Source organism: Lipophrys pholis, assembly GCF_963383615.2.
Source record: "Lipophrys pholis genome assembly, chromosome: 19".
Lineage (NCBI taxonomy): Eukaryota > Metazoa > Chordata > Actinopteri > Blenniiformes > Blenniidae > Lipophrys > Lipophrys pholis.
In genome coordinates, this window is record NC_137647.1 from 5,923,549 (window position 1) to 5,935,570 (window position 12,022).

The 12,022-nt window shown below is 44.5% G+C and overlaps 1 protein-coding gene across 1 annotated transcript in view; it reads left to right on the top strand.

The window, feature by feature from the left end:
• grin2ba (glutamate receptor, ionotropic, N-methyl D-aspartate 2B-a) overlaps positions 1 to 12,022 on the top strand; it is a gene marked incomplete at both ends in the record, with an annotated part of 139,291 nt that overhangs the window by 97,148 nt on the left and 30,121 nt on the right. The window contains 3 exon segments of the mRNA XM_080487578.1: positions 5,925 to 6,039; positions 9,762 to 9,970; positions 10,449 to 10,620. Of these exon segments, the coding sequence (XP_080343704.1) occupies positions 5,925 to 6,039; positions 9,762 to 9,970; positions 10,449 to 10,620 (496 nt within the window).

Below are 12,022 nucleotides of genomic sequence, written 5' to 3' on the forward strand. Positions count from 1 at the left end.
AGTGGTTGTGTGCGGTTGTTTCTGGGTGCAGAGCATTTGGAAGCAGCAACTTGACGCTGTTGAGCCAAGCGAGCATCCGACTGTGTGTCCGTTCAGGTGTTTATGTGTGTCTGTGTATTTCTCACTGTGACGACCGAATTTTGTTGACGCTCTCACACCAGGGCGGGGCTTGTCATCCTTGTGAGACCAAAAGTTCCTTGAAAGAAGACTTTGGTTTGAATGTTAGACACTTAAGTAGTCGTGTTGGACTTAAAAAAAACGTCTGTAAGTAGATGTAAGTCAATGCAGAGTCTCCAAACGTCCTGAAATGAAAGCCCTGGTCAGTAGTATTTGTGGTTGTTCCCAGTAACTTTTTTCAGGAAAGTAAGCCAATGCATTAATGCATGAAAACACTTTGTGTTTGTGAGTCTGCTTGCTATTCCTGACTGGTGGGGATGTTGTGATTGCACACTGACTCATGGGGACACAAATTGAGCTTCCCATCGGGGTAATCATAAGAATGTCAGATGAGGACATGTTTTAAGGTTTGACATAAGTTTGGTCAATGCAGTGCCCCTAAAAAATATGACGACACGTTCGTGTGCGAGTTCACGTTCTTCTACACTGATGGGGACACAGTGATTGTAACGCGAGTCATGGAGACTCATGTCAAACTACGATTGAGAGAGGTTTTAAAGTCAAGTTAGAATTCGATAAAGTTGAGGTCAAACATAATTATCTGTGTCTGTGTGTTTCTAGCGTCTTCAGTCTCTATAAAGGGCTTGGGTTCGTGTTAATGGCACAACCCAGTAGGAGGTGTCACCCCGTTTGTGAGGGGGCTTGATTGGAACTAGGTCAGGGATGCTCCTGCTCACAACCCCCTCCTCCATTTCCCCCCCATCTCTCTTCCCTCCAACTGTCTTTCTGCCTCCCTTTCTCCACCCAGATGTTTTAATCTGTCTCTCAGCAAATATGTTCAATTCTCCATCAGCTTTAGTGAGTCCTCCACTTCTTTGTCTTTCAATGCAGTCGTTGCCTTTCTTTCTATTTTTATAACATTCTTTCACCTGGTTTTTTTTGGGCCGTTTGCTGCTTCCCTGCTTCACCTACTTTCTCCTCCTGCAGGCTGTTATAGATTTTCAGTTGTTTTGCAGTATATACATTTGCCTTTTGAGGCTTTCGAAGATTTTTCTTTTTTTCCAGGACGTGTGGAAATTAGGAAATCATGAGGCGACCAATGTTGCCTCAGGTATCCATATAGAAGGTCCAAGCTGTTCAAGGTTGACCCTTTAAAATGAATCTCATAATTAGTGTTTAGTGTCAAAGGTAAACACAATCATAGCCGTATGTCTACCTTCTTCCTTTCTCTTTCTTTATAGCCGTTCCCATTTATAAGAATTAATAAACTACTTACATCCACATGATTAAATACACACATGCACAATAGATACTTACAAATGCATCCACACGCTATAAATTCTCACCTCGCCTTCACACTGCACACCCCAAAGTGTGCATGCAGCTACGCTTCAGTATGTTTGTCTGCCTCGACCACAGAATGCCATATGGGGTATGTTATCGTTCTCCATATATATTCCTCCTCTACAAATCCAATAAGTACATTGCACCACAGTAATTGCTAAGGAGTGTAATTCATGATTAATTCATGTCAGGGTTAATTTATTAAAACTGACTTATCAATATTTCACACAACTCCTCCATTATTCACACCAGAACATGCGCTAAAACGTATCTGTGTCAGGCCATGGAGTTAGCATGGCAAGTGTTTGTCTGAGAGCGGTGTGTGTGTGTGTGTGTGTGTGTGTGTGTGTGTGTGTGTGTGTGTGTGTGTGTGTGTGTGTGTGTGTGTGTGTGTGTGTGTGTGTGTGTGTGTGTGTGTGTGTGTGTGTGTGTGTGTGTGTGTGTGTGTGTGTGTGTGTGTGTGTGTGTGTGGTAGTCGTTCGGATTCTCCACAGAAGGTTTTTCGTGAAATTAAACTGGAATATCGTATTGTCTGTCATGCTGCTAAGGCATGAAGACTTTAGTGAAATTGCTGCGGTAGTTTGTGACTGCAGCTCTCCATGTCGGACTCCGGTTGGTGTTGGTCGCTTTTCTTATCCAGGTGGAGACGACTGCTGCTGCTGCTGCTGCTGCTGCTGCTGCTGCTGCTGCTGCTGCTGTTTGAATTTTAATTCACCTCCTGTACTGTACAGCTGAGATGCTCCCCTCCAGCTTAAGCCGAAAACTGACAGGTTCAACAGGATATCAAAAAAAAAAAAACCTCGGGGTTTAGCGGGTGGGTGGATGTGTGACTCAGTCTTATCATGCGATGCACACACCGTATGTGAACAGGATTCCTAACATGCACACAACCTAATGCTATTCCATGACACATGCTGTGGTGGCGGGGGGGGGGGTCGAGGTTAGCTTTGTGTTCACATGTTTATCTGCAGAGAGGAATGCAGCGAAAGTTATGGACTGTCATCGAGCTCCAAGCAAGCCACTTAACACCCGACTGCTCCAGTGCAGCGGCTCAGAGAGCGAGCCCGGCGGCTTTTAGATGTTGCCTTTCTCCGCACCTCTTTGAGCCCGAACGCTGAGTAAACTCCTTAAGTGTCTGTCGCTATGTCGTATATGTGTGTGTGTCCTTTTTTTTCGGTAGCAACGCTGGGAGTTCAGAGGAGGTGACTGCACAGAGAGAGGGAGAGAGGGAGAGACAGAGAGGACGCGGAGAATAAGTGCCTTCCTGTAAAGGCAGCAGAGTCGCAGCACGCAGGGAGAAGAGCAGAAGAAGCATGTTGCAGTCGCGTTGTAACGGGTCCCATCCCCTCCCCTCTTTGTTTTTCTTTGAATCCCACCTCTCCATCTTTCTCTCTCTCTCTCTCTCTCTCTCTCGCTCTCTCTCTCTCTCTCTCTGTGTCTTTTTTTCCCCCACCCTCGGCGAGATTACCGTCACCATAGCAACGCGGCACATCGGCTTGGAAATCACAGTGGTTGTGGATGCCATGGCAACACACATATGCTTGTGTTTCGCTGTTGTCGGCGTGTACAGTGGCAAACGCACATGCACGCTGGCCGCAACAATAGCTTTCTATGTGAAGATTAAATTGTGGGGGGGGGGGGGGGGGGGTGCATGGCGTCAAGTCATTTTGTAAATGGCTTATGATTTATGCAGCAGATTCTCTGCACTTTGTATCCGTGCCAAAGGCTCGACAGGACGGGGCTGTTAGCCGGACACATGGGGCCGCAGGAGACGGTATGATGCTGGAGGAGTCAGATCATCAGAGCCTATTGAAAATATCAATATTTAATACAGGAAATAGAATAAGAAAGCTGACATTAGACTAATTGCTGGATTACATAAGTCTGAGATGGATGTATGCATGTGTAGATGTATGGATAGTAAATGGAGTGTCTTGTACAAAAAAAAAAAAAAAAACACACAAAGTGATGCTGCTGATGATCATAGGTCCTCATACATTAACCCATTCACTGCGCAAAGACGCCCCCCCCCATCAGCACACTGTCACCAAGTCAGTACTCGACTCACACACTCACCCGCACTTTTCTTTTGTCATTTAGCTATTCATCTACATATACATACGCTGTGTGCGGTTTTTGAGGCAAAGTGTTTCCATGGAAACAGTCACAGAAAGGGAGAGAGCGAGTGTAAAGGGTGTGTGTGTGTGTGTGTGTGTGTGTGTGTGTGTGTGTGTGTGTGTGTGTGTGTGTGTGTGTGTGTGTGTGTGTGTGTGTGTGTGTGTGTGTGTGTGTGTGTGTGTGTGTGTGTGTGTGTGTGTGTGTGTGATGACAGGGAAGTGAATCTGAGTTCACCTGACATAAACATCACCGTTCTCATGTACACACACTTACACACTCCCACGCACATGAACCGTAATCACTGCAAGAGAATACGCTGCTGAGTGCCTGTGTGTGAGGGGAGGTAAAATGATTTCACCTGACAGAGGCAATGCTTGCTCTCTCTCTCTCTCTCTCTCTCTCTCTCTCTCTCTCTCTCTCTCTCTCTCTCTCTCTCTCTCTCTCTCTCTCCTGATACACTTCTTTTTTCTTGCCTGTGACACCAGATACACGCCGCATTGCTTGTTTGCGAGCCTCCTTTTCTTTGTCCCTCTCTGCAGTGCTCTTCCAATTCCACTCAGTATTTGCTTTATAATGTGTTCATTGAATCCAAATGGCTTACTATTTGGATTCAGTCCTATTACTTAGTGTTTTAGGTAGCATTTAAATGATGGATTGTGGATTTTCTTTCCCCCAGCATTTGCAATGTTATCATTACCGTCTTGAGAGTTTGGTTTGTGTGCCTTTGTGCAGAAATCTTCACCAACTCCCTAAAACTGCCTCGAAGACTCAAAGCCTTAAATTGCCTTAAAACTATAGTGGGGGTAGTTTACAGTATCTCTCCCACCAGAAGCTCACTAATTAAGTTGTAATCTCATATTTTTCTTTGTCGAAATCAGCAGCTTTCTTGCAAACAACCCGCTCGAAGCATCATTTTTTTTTAATCCAAATGAGAAATAGAGTTCAATCTCACACCTGCTTTCTGTGTGAGGTTCAGATCGATGTAGGTGTCATTGTCACATTCCCACATGCCCACGTTGTTTAAATTGCAAATGTGCAGGTGTGAATTCTCGTGTAATATAATATAAAACTGCTATTACAAAAGCTGAGGTGCAAACTCACCTGACCTTCAGAGAGAATGGGGATGAAACGCACATTTGTTTATTTTATGTTGCCTCCATGATAGTCCTGGTGTTCGAACACCCTGAACACCCGCTGTGCGTTTGATCTTAGTCAAGATTTGTTGCACAAGCAGCCAGACCATAAAGCCCATAGCTGCAGTTTGGATTAAAGATGAATGCAGACCAGCGACGTCTGAATGGAAATGTACAGGAGGCGACATGTGTCTGAACCGCAGTGAATCTTAGTTGATGTTGGCATGTGAAACAAAGGAAAAATCTGCCTGTCTTTTGAGTCCTTGATACATTTTTTAAGATGTTGTGTGTCCTCAGCTTGTAAAAATGCCACCACAGGCGTCCCCCTTGCATTGCGCTGTTTTGCGTTCAGCCCAGCACACAGCACTGCTGTGGAAGTTAGTTTGTAGGATCACACATCAATGAACTCTACGGTATTCCCCTGACCCCACGATTTATCCTGCTGCTGCAGCGTCTCAAAACTCTCTATCGCCCCTCAGTGGAGGAGGCGCTCCACACGGCCTTTTAATAAACCAAGACTTTCCCTTTTAGTTGATCTAATTTTGGGAGATCAAGGATCGGCGGGGCAAGTGTGAACACTGCCAAGGCACATCCTTAAACTCCTCTGCCAAGAACTTCCGACCTTATGTTTCAAATTGTTAAAATATAATCTGTAATGTGGTCGTGGATGCATTTATGAGGTTTGACTTTGGAAATGGGTCGATTTTGTTGACTTTGGGAAGAGCCAGTTCAGCTGTTTCACCTATTTTCTGTTATTGTGTGAACGACTGTCACTTCCATGCAACCTCCATTAGGTAAGGGTGAACGCGTTGCCTTTCTTTGATTCAATGTGTAATATTCAACATAAAGCTCTGATATGCCGCCATAAATTTTGCTCACATCCGCCTTAAAACCTTCATCTGCTGTTCTGCTCTATGATCCATGTGCACATGGTGACTCATTTCGGTTACTCTTTTTATGGCAAAGCTGATATCGGCTTCTTGGTACACAAGGACTGTATGTATTTGTAATGTCTTCGAACACTTGAATATATTTGAACATGTAGTGGCACTTTAATGGCCATGAAACAAGCATTCAACAAGAATGGAAGTAGAAAATATAGAGCAAGTGAGATGTTTGTGAAATGCCACTGAGGAGCTTATTTTTCACAGAATGATGTATGTCTCATTCTGTCTCTCCCTCTGTCCTTCTCCTCAATGTTTCCCGCTACAGGTACCTGATGAATGTGACGTTTGAGGGGCGTAATCTGTCGTTCAGCGAGGACGGATACCAGATGCACCCCAAGCTGGTTATCATTCTGCTCAACAAAGAGAGACAGTGGGACCGGGTGAGACGGAAACAGATAGTGTGTGTGTGTGTGTGTGTGTGTCACCATAATCATGTTTCTGGTTCAGGAAAGAAGAAAAAAAAAAAGAGAAATCCTTCAATGAAATGACTGATGATCTGCATAATATAGCCTTTCCTGACCTTTACTCGCCAGTCAGACCTAAAGGTCTCCTGACGTTAGTGAAATTATGTGCAAAAAGATGATCAGGAGCAGCGTCTTTGTCCTGTTTAGTCCCTGAATGTCTGCGCGCGTTTCTATCTGAAACTCTAATCATCTGATTTTCACTTTTTAAGCATTTCAAGCCTTAAGCTTTTCAGGCGCCCTCCTGATTAGATATTATCAACTCAGCGAAGGTGCCTTTGAGCAATTCACTACAGCAGAGTGTTGATGCACCAAAAAAAAAAAAAAACAACCCAAAAAACCACTAGACTATAAATTCTTATAATTTTAGAAGTTTTCATGTGGCATTTTCACAAAATCCAGAGACCCTCAGTCTTTTCTCTGTTGTTTCCATGGAAATGCTCTGAGATTTTCCTGAAATAACTAAGACACAGCAAGGCGCTGCAGAATCCATCATTACTGTCAAACTGACGTTTACATTTAAATGCTCATCTTAGTCTCTGAGAAACAGGAAGCCTCCAGGGTCAGCCAGTGCCTACATTTGGACAGGTTTGACAAGGGACGTATCAAAGAGGCCTGCACATTTCATGGATGCTATTTTTGAATTGGGGTGGATGTAACGCGATTGCAAAGTTGAGGGTTCGATTCTACATCTTTCACAGTTGTTTACTGAAGTGTCTTTGAGCAACATTATTAACCCCAAATGGAGGCGGAGCACAGAGCAGCTGTCACCACTGGTGTGTCAATGTGTTGTAAATAACGAGGAAATTAACACACTAAGTTAAAATCAACATAAAGTTGTACAAATGTCACCTGTGTGTCATAAGACTAAAGTATATCAAAGTTACACAGGATTAAAAAGGTGTATTAGATTATCACAGTATTGGAAACATGAACTTTCTTTTTTGAGAAACCTGAAGCGGTATCCTGTGAGTATCAAAAACTAGAAGGTCAGGGGCCGAGAAAACCAAGTGCAGACCCCCCACGGTAAGTCAAACTGATTTATTAGTCAAATTCAATTATTCAACACGACAAAGCAAATTAATACAACCAAATAATTGTTTTGGTCTGCAGAATTCTTGATTGTGTTCCTCTTAGATTATTTAGCCCCCCCCCCCCCAAAAAAAACAACTCCCCTGCAGAAATGAAAGCTCAGCAAAAGATTAATGCAGAATCTGCTTATTTATTTTCGTTAAAAGTAAAGGTGTGCGTTTAGTTTGAAGTTTCTGAGTTTAATGTTTAAAATGCCGAGGAATTCAACAACGATGCTGAGTTAGTGATCTGAAGTAAACTTATATATTCATAACTTTATTTATTTATAATTGTATATTGTATTTCGACTGCCACAGCCAGTGGTCTGGAGGCTACAGAAAAATGGCCGTAAGGTTGAACATGTAGAGGAAGGGTTGCCTCTCTTCATGTCAGCTTGGGTGTCGGACTGGCAGCTCGTCTGTACTGCGTCCCGCCTCTCTGAACCTTGTCAGGCAGGATTGGCTCCGGCCTGCAGGTAGAACCCTGGGAGGAGAACCAGCTTCTCATGGAGGGCAGATACACGGAGTTAGAATCCACCGAGCTGCAAAGACGGACGGCTAAAAGCTCGGACTGTTAGAATTTCCAGCACGCTCAATTAATGCAGGTTTAAAATGTGACATTGCACAGATGGATGAATAGTTGATAAAGTCTCAAAGTGCAGATGGAGAAGAAGACGGCCGTGTACATATGGCAACAGTGATCGTGAGTCACACTCTGTATCCGTAACCTTAAACGAACCCGACGCACCCCGCCACCTGCCAAGTCGCCAGCATGCATCTGCGTTTTCCTGACGCTCCCCCTCCATTGTGTCTGTGTCCTGCAGTCTGACTCCTTTGACTCCCCCCTGTTCTTTATTCTCGGGATTTCTCTCTTTCTTCTGCCTCTCTAATCTATATTCTGTCCTCTGATCGGAGAACAAGGTGAGCTGCTCCCCTCCTGTCTCTCTCTCGCTCTCTCTCGCTCCTTCCTTTCCAGGCTGCACCACCCCTTCTCTCCTCCTCCTCCTCCCGCTCCCTCGCTCATGTTTAATTCTTAGCTTGACTTCCAGCTGAACCACTTTTCTTGGATCCTAATGAGTTCCAGCTCCTATAACCATCCTTCCAAGTGCACCTTTGAAGTATAGTGTGAGAACTCTGTCGTGTCCACTCCTGTTTGCGCCCCTCCGGGCTGATATTAACCCTTTTCCCCATGTGTTTCTCCCCCTTCCCGTTCTCTCCGTCTCCACCCCTGACTCCTGCTCCCCTCTTTCTTGTCCGGATAGTAAAAGGATGCATTGTGCCGGAGGGATACACAGCCTCAGCTTGTCCACTGCAGGCAGCCCTGCCAAGTTTGTGTTCCCCGGAGTGCGATGTGTTTGAGCACATTTACATATTTAATGAGTGTGCAAACCTGACTTTTACATACTCACACCACAGTTCCCCATCCGGCCCTACCTCTCGCATTATACTGCGTCCAATTAGCTGATGATCCATCCCTACCTCCACCTACATCTCTCCCCTTGATGAGAACGGCCCACTGGGCACATGTGGAGGGGGAATCGGCTCAGACAGGGTCTCCAGGTGAGGTTTTCTGTGAGTGACATCTGGGGAAACTTGACTAATTGATGACGCTTGTTCAGTGGAGGAGAGCCACGAGGGCTAGAGGGCTCTCCAGACGTGCAGCTGGACACTCCTGCGCAGAAGAGCCAGCGTTTTGCATCTGAATGAGCTCCTTCTCTGGATTCAACTCTCTTCTAAAATAGACACTCTTTCTCTCACATTGGATTCTTCCTCTCACACAAACAGAATGACCCTATGTTGTTGTTGTTTAATCTCCCCGTCCACCTCGTGGTCACTCAGCGTTTTTTTTTTTCTCCTCTCCTCTTGATCTGAATTCTGCTCTTTACTCTGTTTCCGTCCTTCAGGATAACCTTGTTCTCATTGTCTTCACTTCCTCTCCTCTCCTCTCCTCTCCTCTCCTCTCCTCTCCTCTCCTCTGCATAACATTTACAAGATGCCGATTATCTGTCATTAAACTCTTCTTATTCTTCAACAATCTTGCGGATAAACACCAAAACAATTCAAGACAGAACAGTTGCTGCCTTTAACGCTCACTGCGGTTCAAGAGGGGCTCAATAGAGCTCATGCATGTGTGAATGTTTGTGTGTGTGTGTGTGTGTGTGTGTGTGTGTGTGTGTGTGTGTGTGTGTGTGTGTGTGTGTGTGTGTGTGTGTGTGTGTGTGTGTGTGTGTGTGTGTGTGTGTGTGTGTGTGTGTGTGTGTGTGTGTGTGTGTGTGTGTGTGTGTGTGTGTGTGTGTGTGTGTGTGTGTGTGTGTGTGTGTGAATGCATTGTTTACAGGTTTTGCAACAGGATGCTCTCAATGACAAGTCGAAGGATCACATAAGAAAAAGATTCCCAACCAAATCGTTCAGACAACTTTAAAATCTCCATGATTGCAATTAAGCAACGAGGAAAACAATCAGCGGTGCCGACCGTCAATGACGGCATAAAGAAAATGCATTATTCATTTGTGTGTGATTTCTTTAAGGCAGTCTGAAGGTGTGTTTGTTGCTTGTGTGTTTATACTGCAGGTGGGCAAATGGGAGAACGGTTCCCTGTCCATGAAGTACCATGTGTGGCCTCGCTATGAGCTGTATGGGGGGGCGGCGACCCGGGAGGACGACCACCTGTCCATCGTGACGTTGGAGGAGGCTCCGTTCGTCATCGTGGAAGACGTGGATCCGCTCAGTGGGACCTGCATGAGGAACACGGTGCCCTGCCGGAAACAGATCAAAACATTGTGAGCCTCAAACCTTAAAAAAAAAAAAAAAAAAAAAACTTGTGTCAGATTACCAGGTGAAATCACACTCCTGAGAATTGAGATTAACGACGCACGATGAGATGAAAACTCATTCCCACAGAGCGAACGCTTAAATTGGTGTGAAAATTCAACTCGGCACACACTGATAGGTTGTTACAGATAATTTTTCTGCCCATCTGCCACAGTAGTCCGCAGATCCGCCCAGTTCTGAGCCGACCAAAGTAGAGATGAAACGAGGGGAAGGCAAAACCTGGCGACTGCCGAAACTCCGCTTGTAAATGACGTTAATTTCCGGCGTCAGATTCGTGGAGCCGGAGGTAGAATGAGTTCACACCTCACCGGCATGAGAGTGACGGCGCCAGAAAAACAGCAAATCGCATTCAAAATGAACTATTCATGCCAATCCAGGCAGATGTGCGCTCCCGATTAAATAATTATCCGTGTCTGTTTGATGCAGGAACCAGACGAAGGACTCGGGGATCTACATCAAGCGCTGCTGTAAGGGTTTCTGCATTGACATCCTGAAGAAAATCGCCAAGTCAGTGAAATTTACCTACGACCTTTACCTGGTCACTAATGGGAAACACGGGAAGAAGATCAATGGGACCTGGAACGGCATGGTGGGAGAGGTGAGGAGATAGAACTGCATTTCTGTATTTGCAATGAAAAGTTTAAAGTTGAGCTCGCGTTGAGGCCAGATCGAAGTCGATAAGTTAAATGTTTTCGTCCACCAGGGGTGTCAAACATATTTTAGTTCAGAAGCCACACACATACCCAGCCCAGTTTCATCAGATTGGTAAAATAGTGCTAGAATAAGCGTTGAATTTAAACTTTACACATTTTCTTTGTTGTGCCGCAGTGTATACGTCATGAAAACGCCTTTATTTGTACAAAACCAAACAATTACTACAAAAAATTATTACAATCTCAATATAAATCAAATTTCAATGAAACCTTCTGGTGCAAAATGTAGTGATATATATATAAAACACCTCTGACTGACTGTTGCATTATGCAGGTTTTTACAAAGTCACCCTGACAAAATGACTTTGAGTCTAACTAAACCAAACTAATCATACTTTATTAATCGCCTTGGGGAAATTCCTTTTTCCACATTTACCCATCCCATATCTAGGATGCGGTGGACAACCACATTTAGGCGCTCCAGGGAGCTGATGGGGGTCAAGGGTCACGCTTAAGGACCCACAGTGGTGACCTGTCTGCTGTGAGAGTCGAACCTGTGAACTCTCAATCTTCATTAATTTCCTTTCCAATTATATTTTTCTCACTTTTTATTTGAGAGTACTATTTTACATTTAACACAAAAACACAAGACTTGACATAAAAAAACCAAAAATTTAAATTACAAAAAAAAAAAACGTTGATTCAACCAAAGTGTGGGATTGTGTGTTGGTTGAGTCCTCTCGTAATTTGAAGTAGTAATCAAGTCGCTTATGTTTGTTACTGTTTTCTCCACACAAATGAGCTTTTTTGTGAGCGTTCTAGGCTTCTGTGTTCCAATGTCAGTATATGAACGACCAAAGTCGCATTAATGCCACTTTGATAGGTGACATTCTTTCATTGAACAATGTGCTTGGCAGTTTGGCCGGATCGGAGCCTCTTGCCGGCCGGTTTCGGCCCGCGGGCCTCATGTTTGACACGGTGTAAATGATTCAACAGTCTAATTTTCTTGCAAATGAGGATTGCATTCGATCCACAGCCTTTATTGATGTTACTGCTGTTTTTAAAAGGTGCCGTGGAGACATTCGGACTATCAGAGCATCTGTGTACAAGACATTAGCATATCTGGCAGAGAGTCAGGTGAAGAACGGAGAGCGGCTGCAAAATGTCTCTTTGAGGTCAGAGTGGGAAAAGGCTCCAATTACAAAGCGGCCGCTGTTGCCGAAGTGTTTTTTGGTCCTTAAATCACTACAAAAACAGCAGATGGTGCAGAAAGGGGGGGGGGGGGGGGCACAATGTGAATAACAGATGTTGATGTCATTTGTTTTTCACCTTGTCCACTTTTAAAGT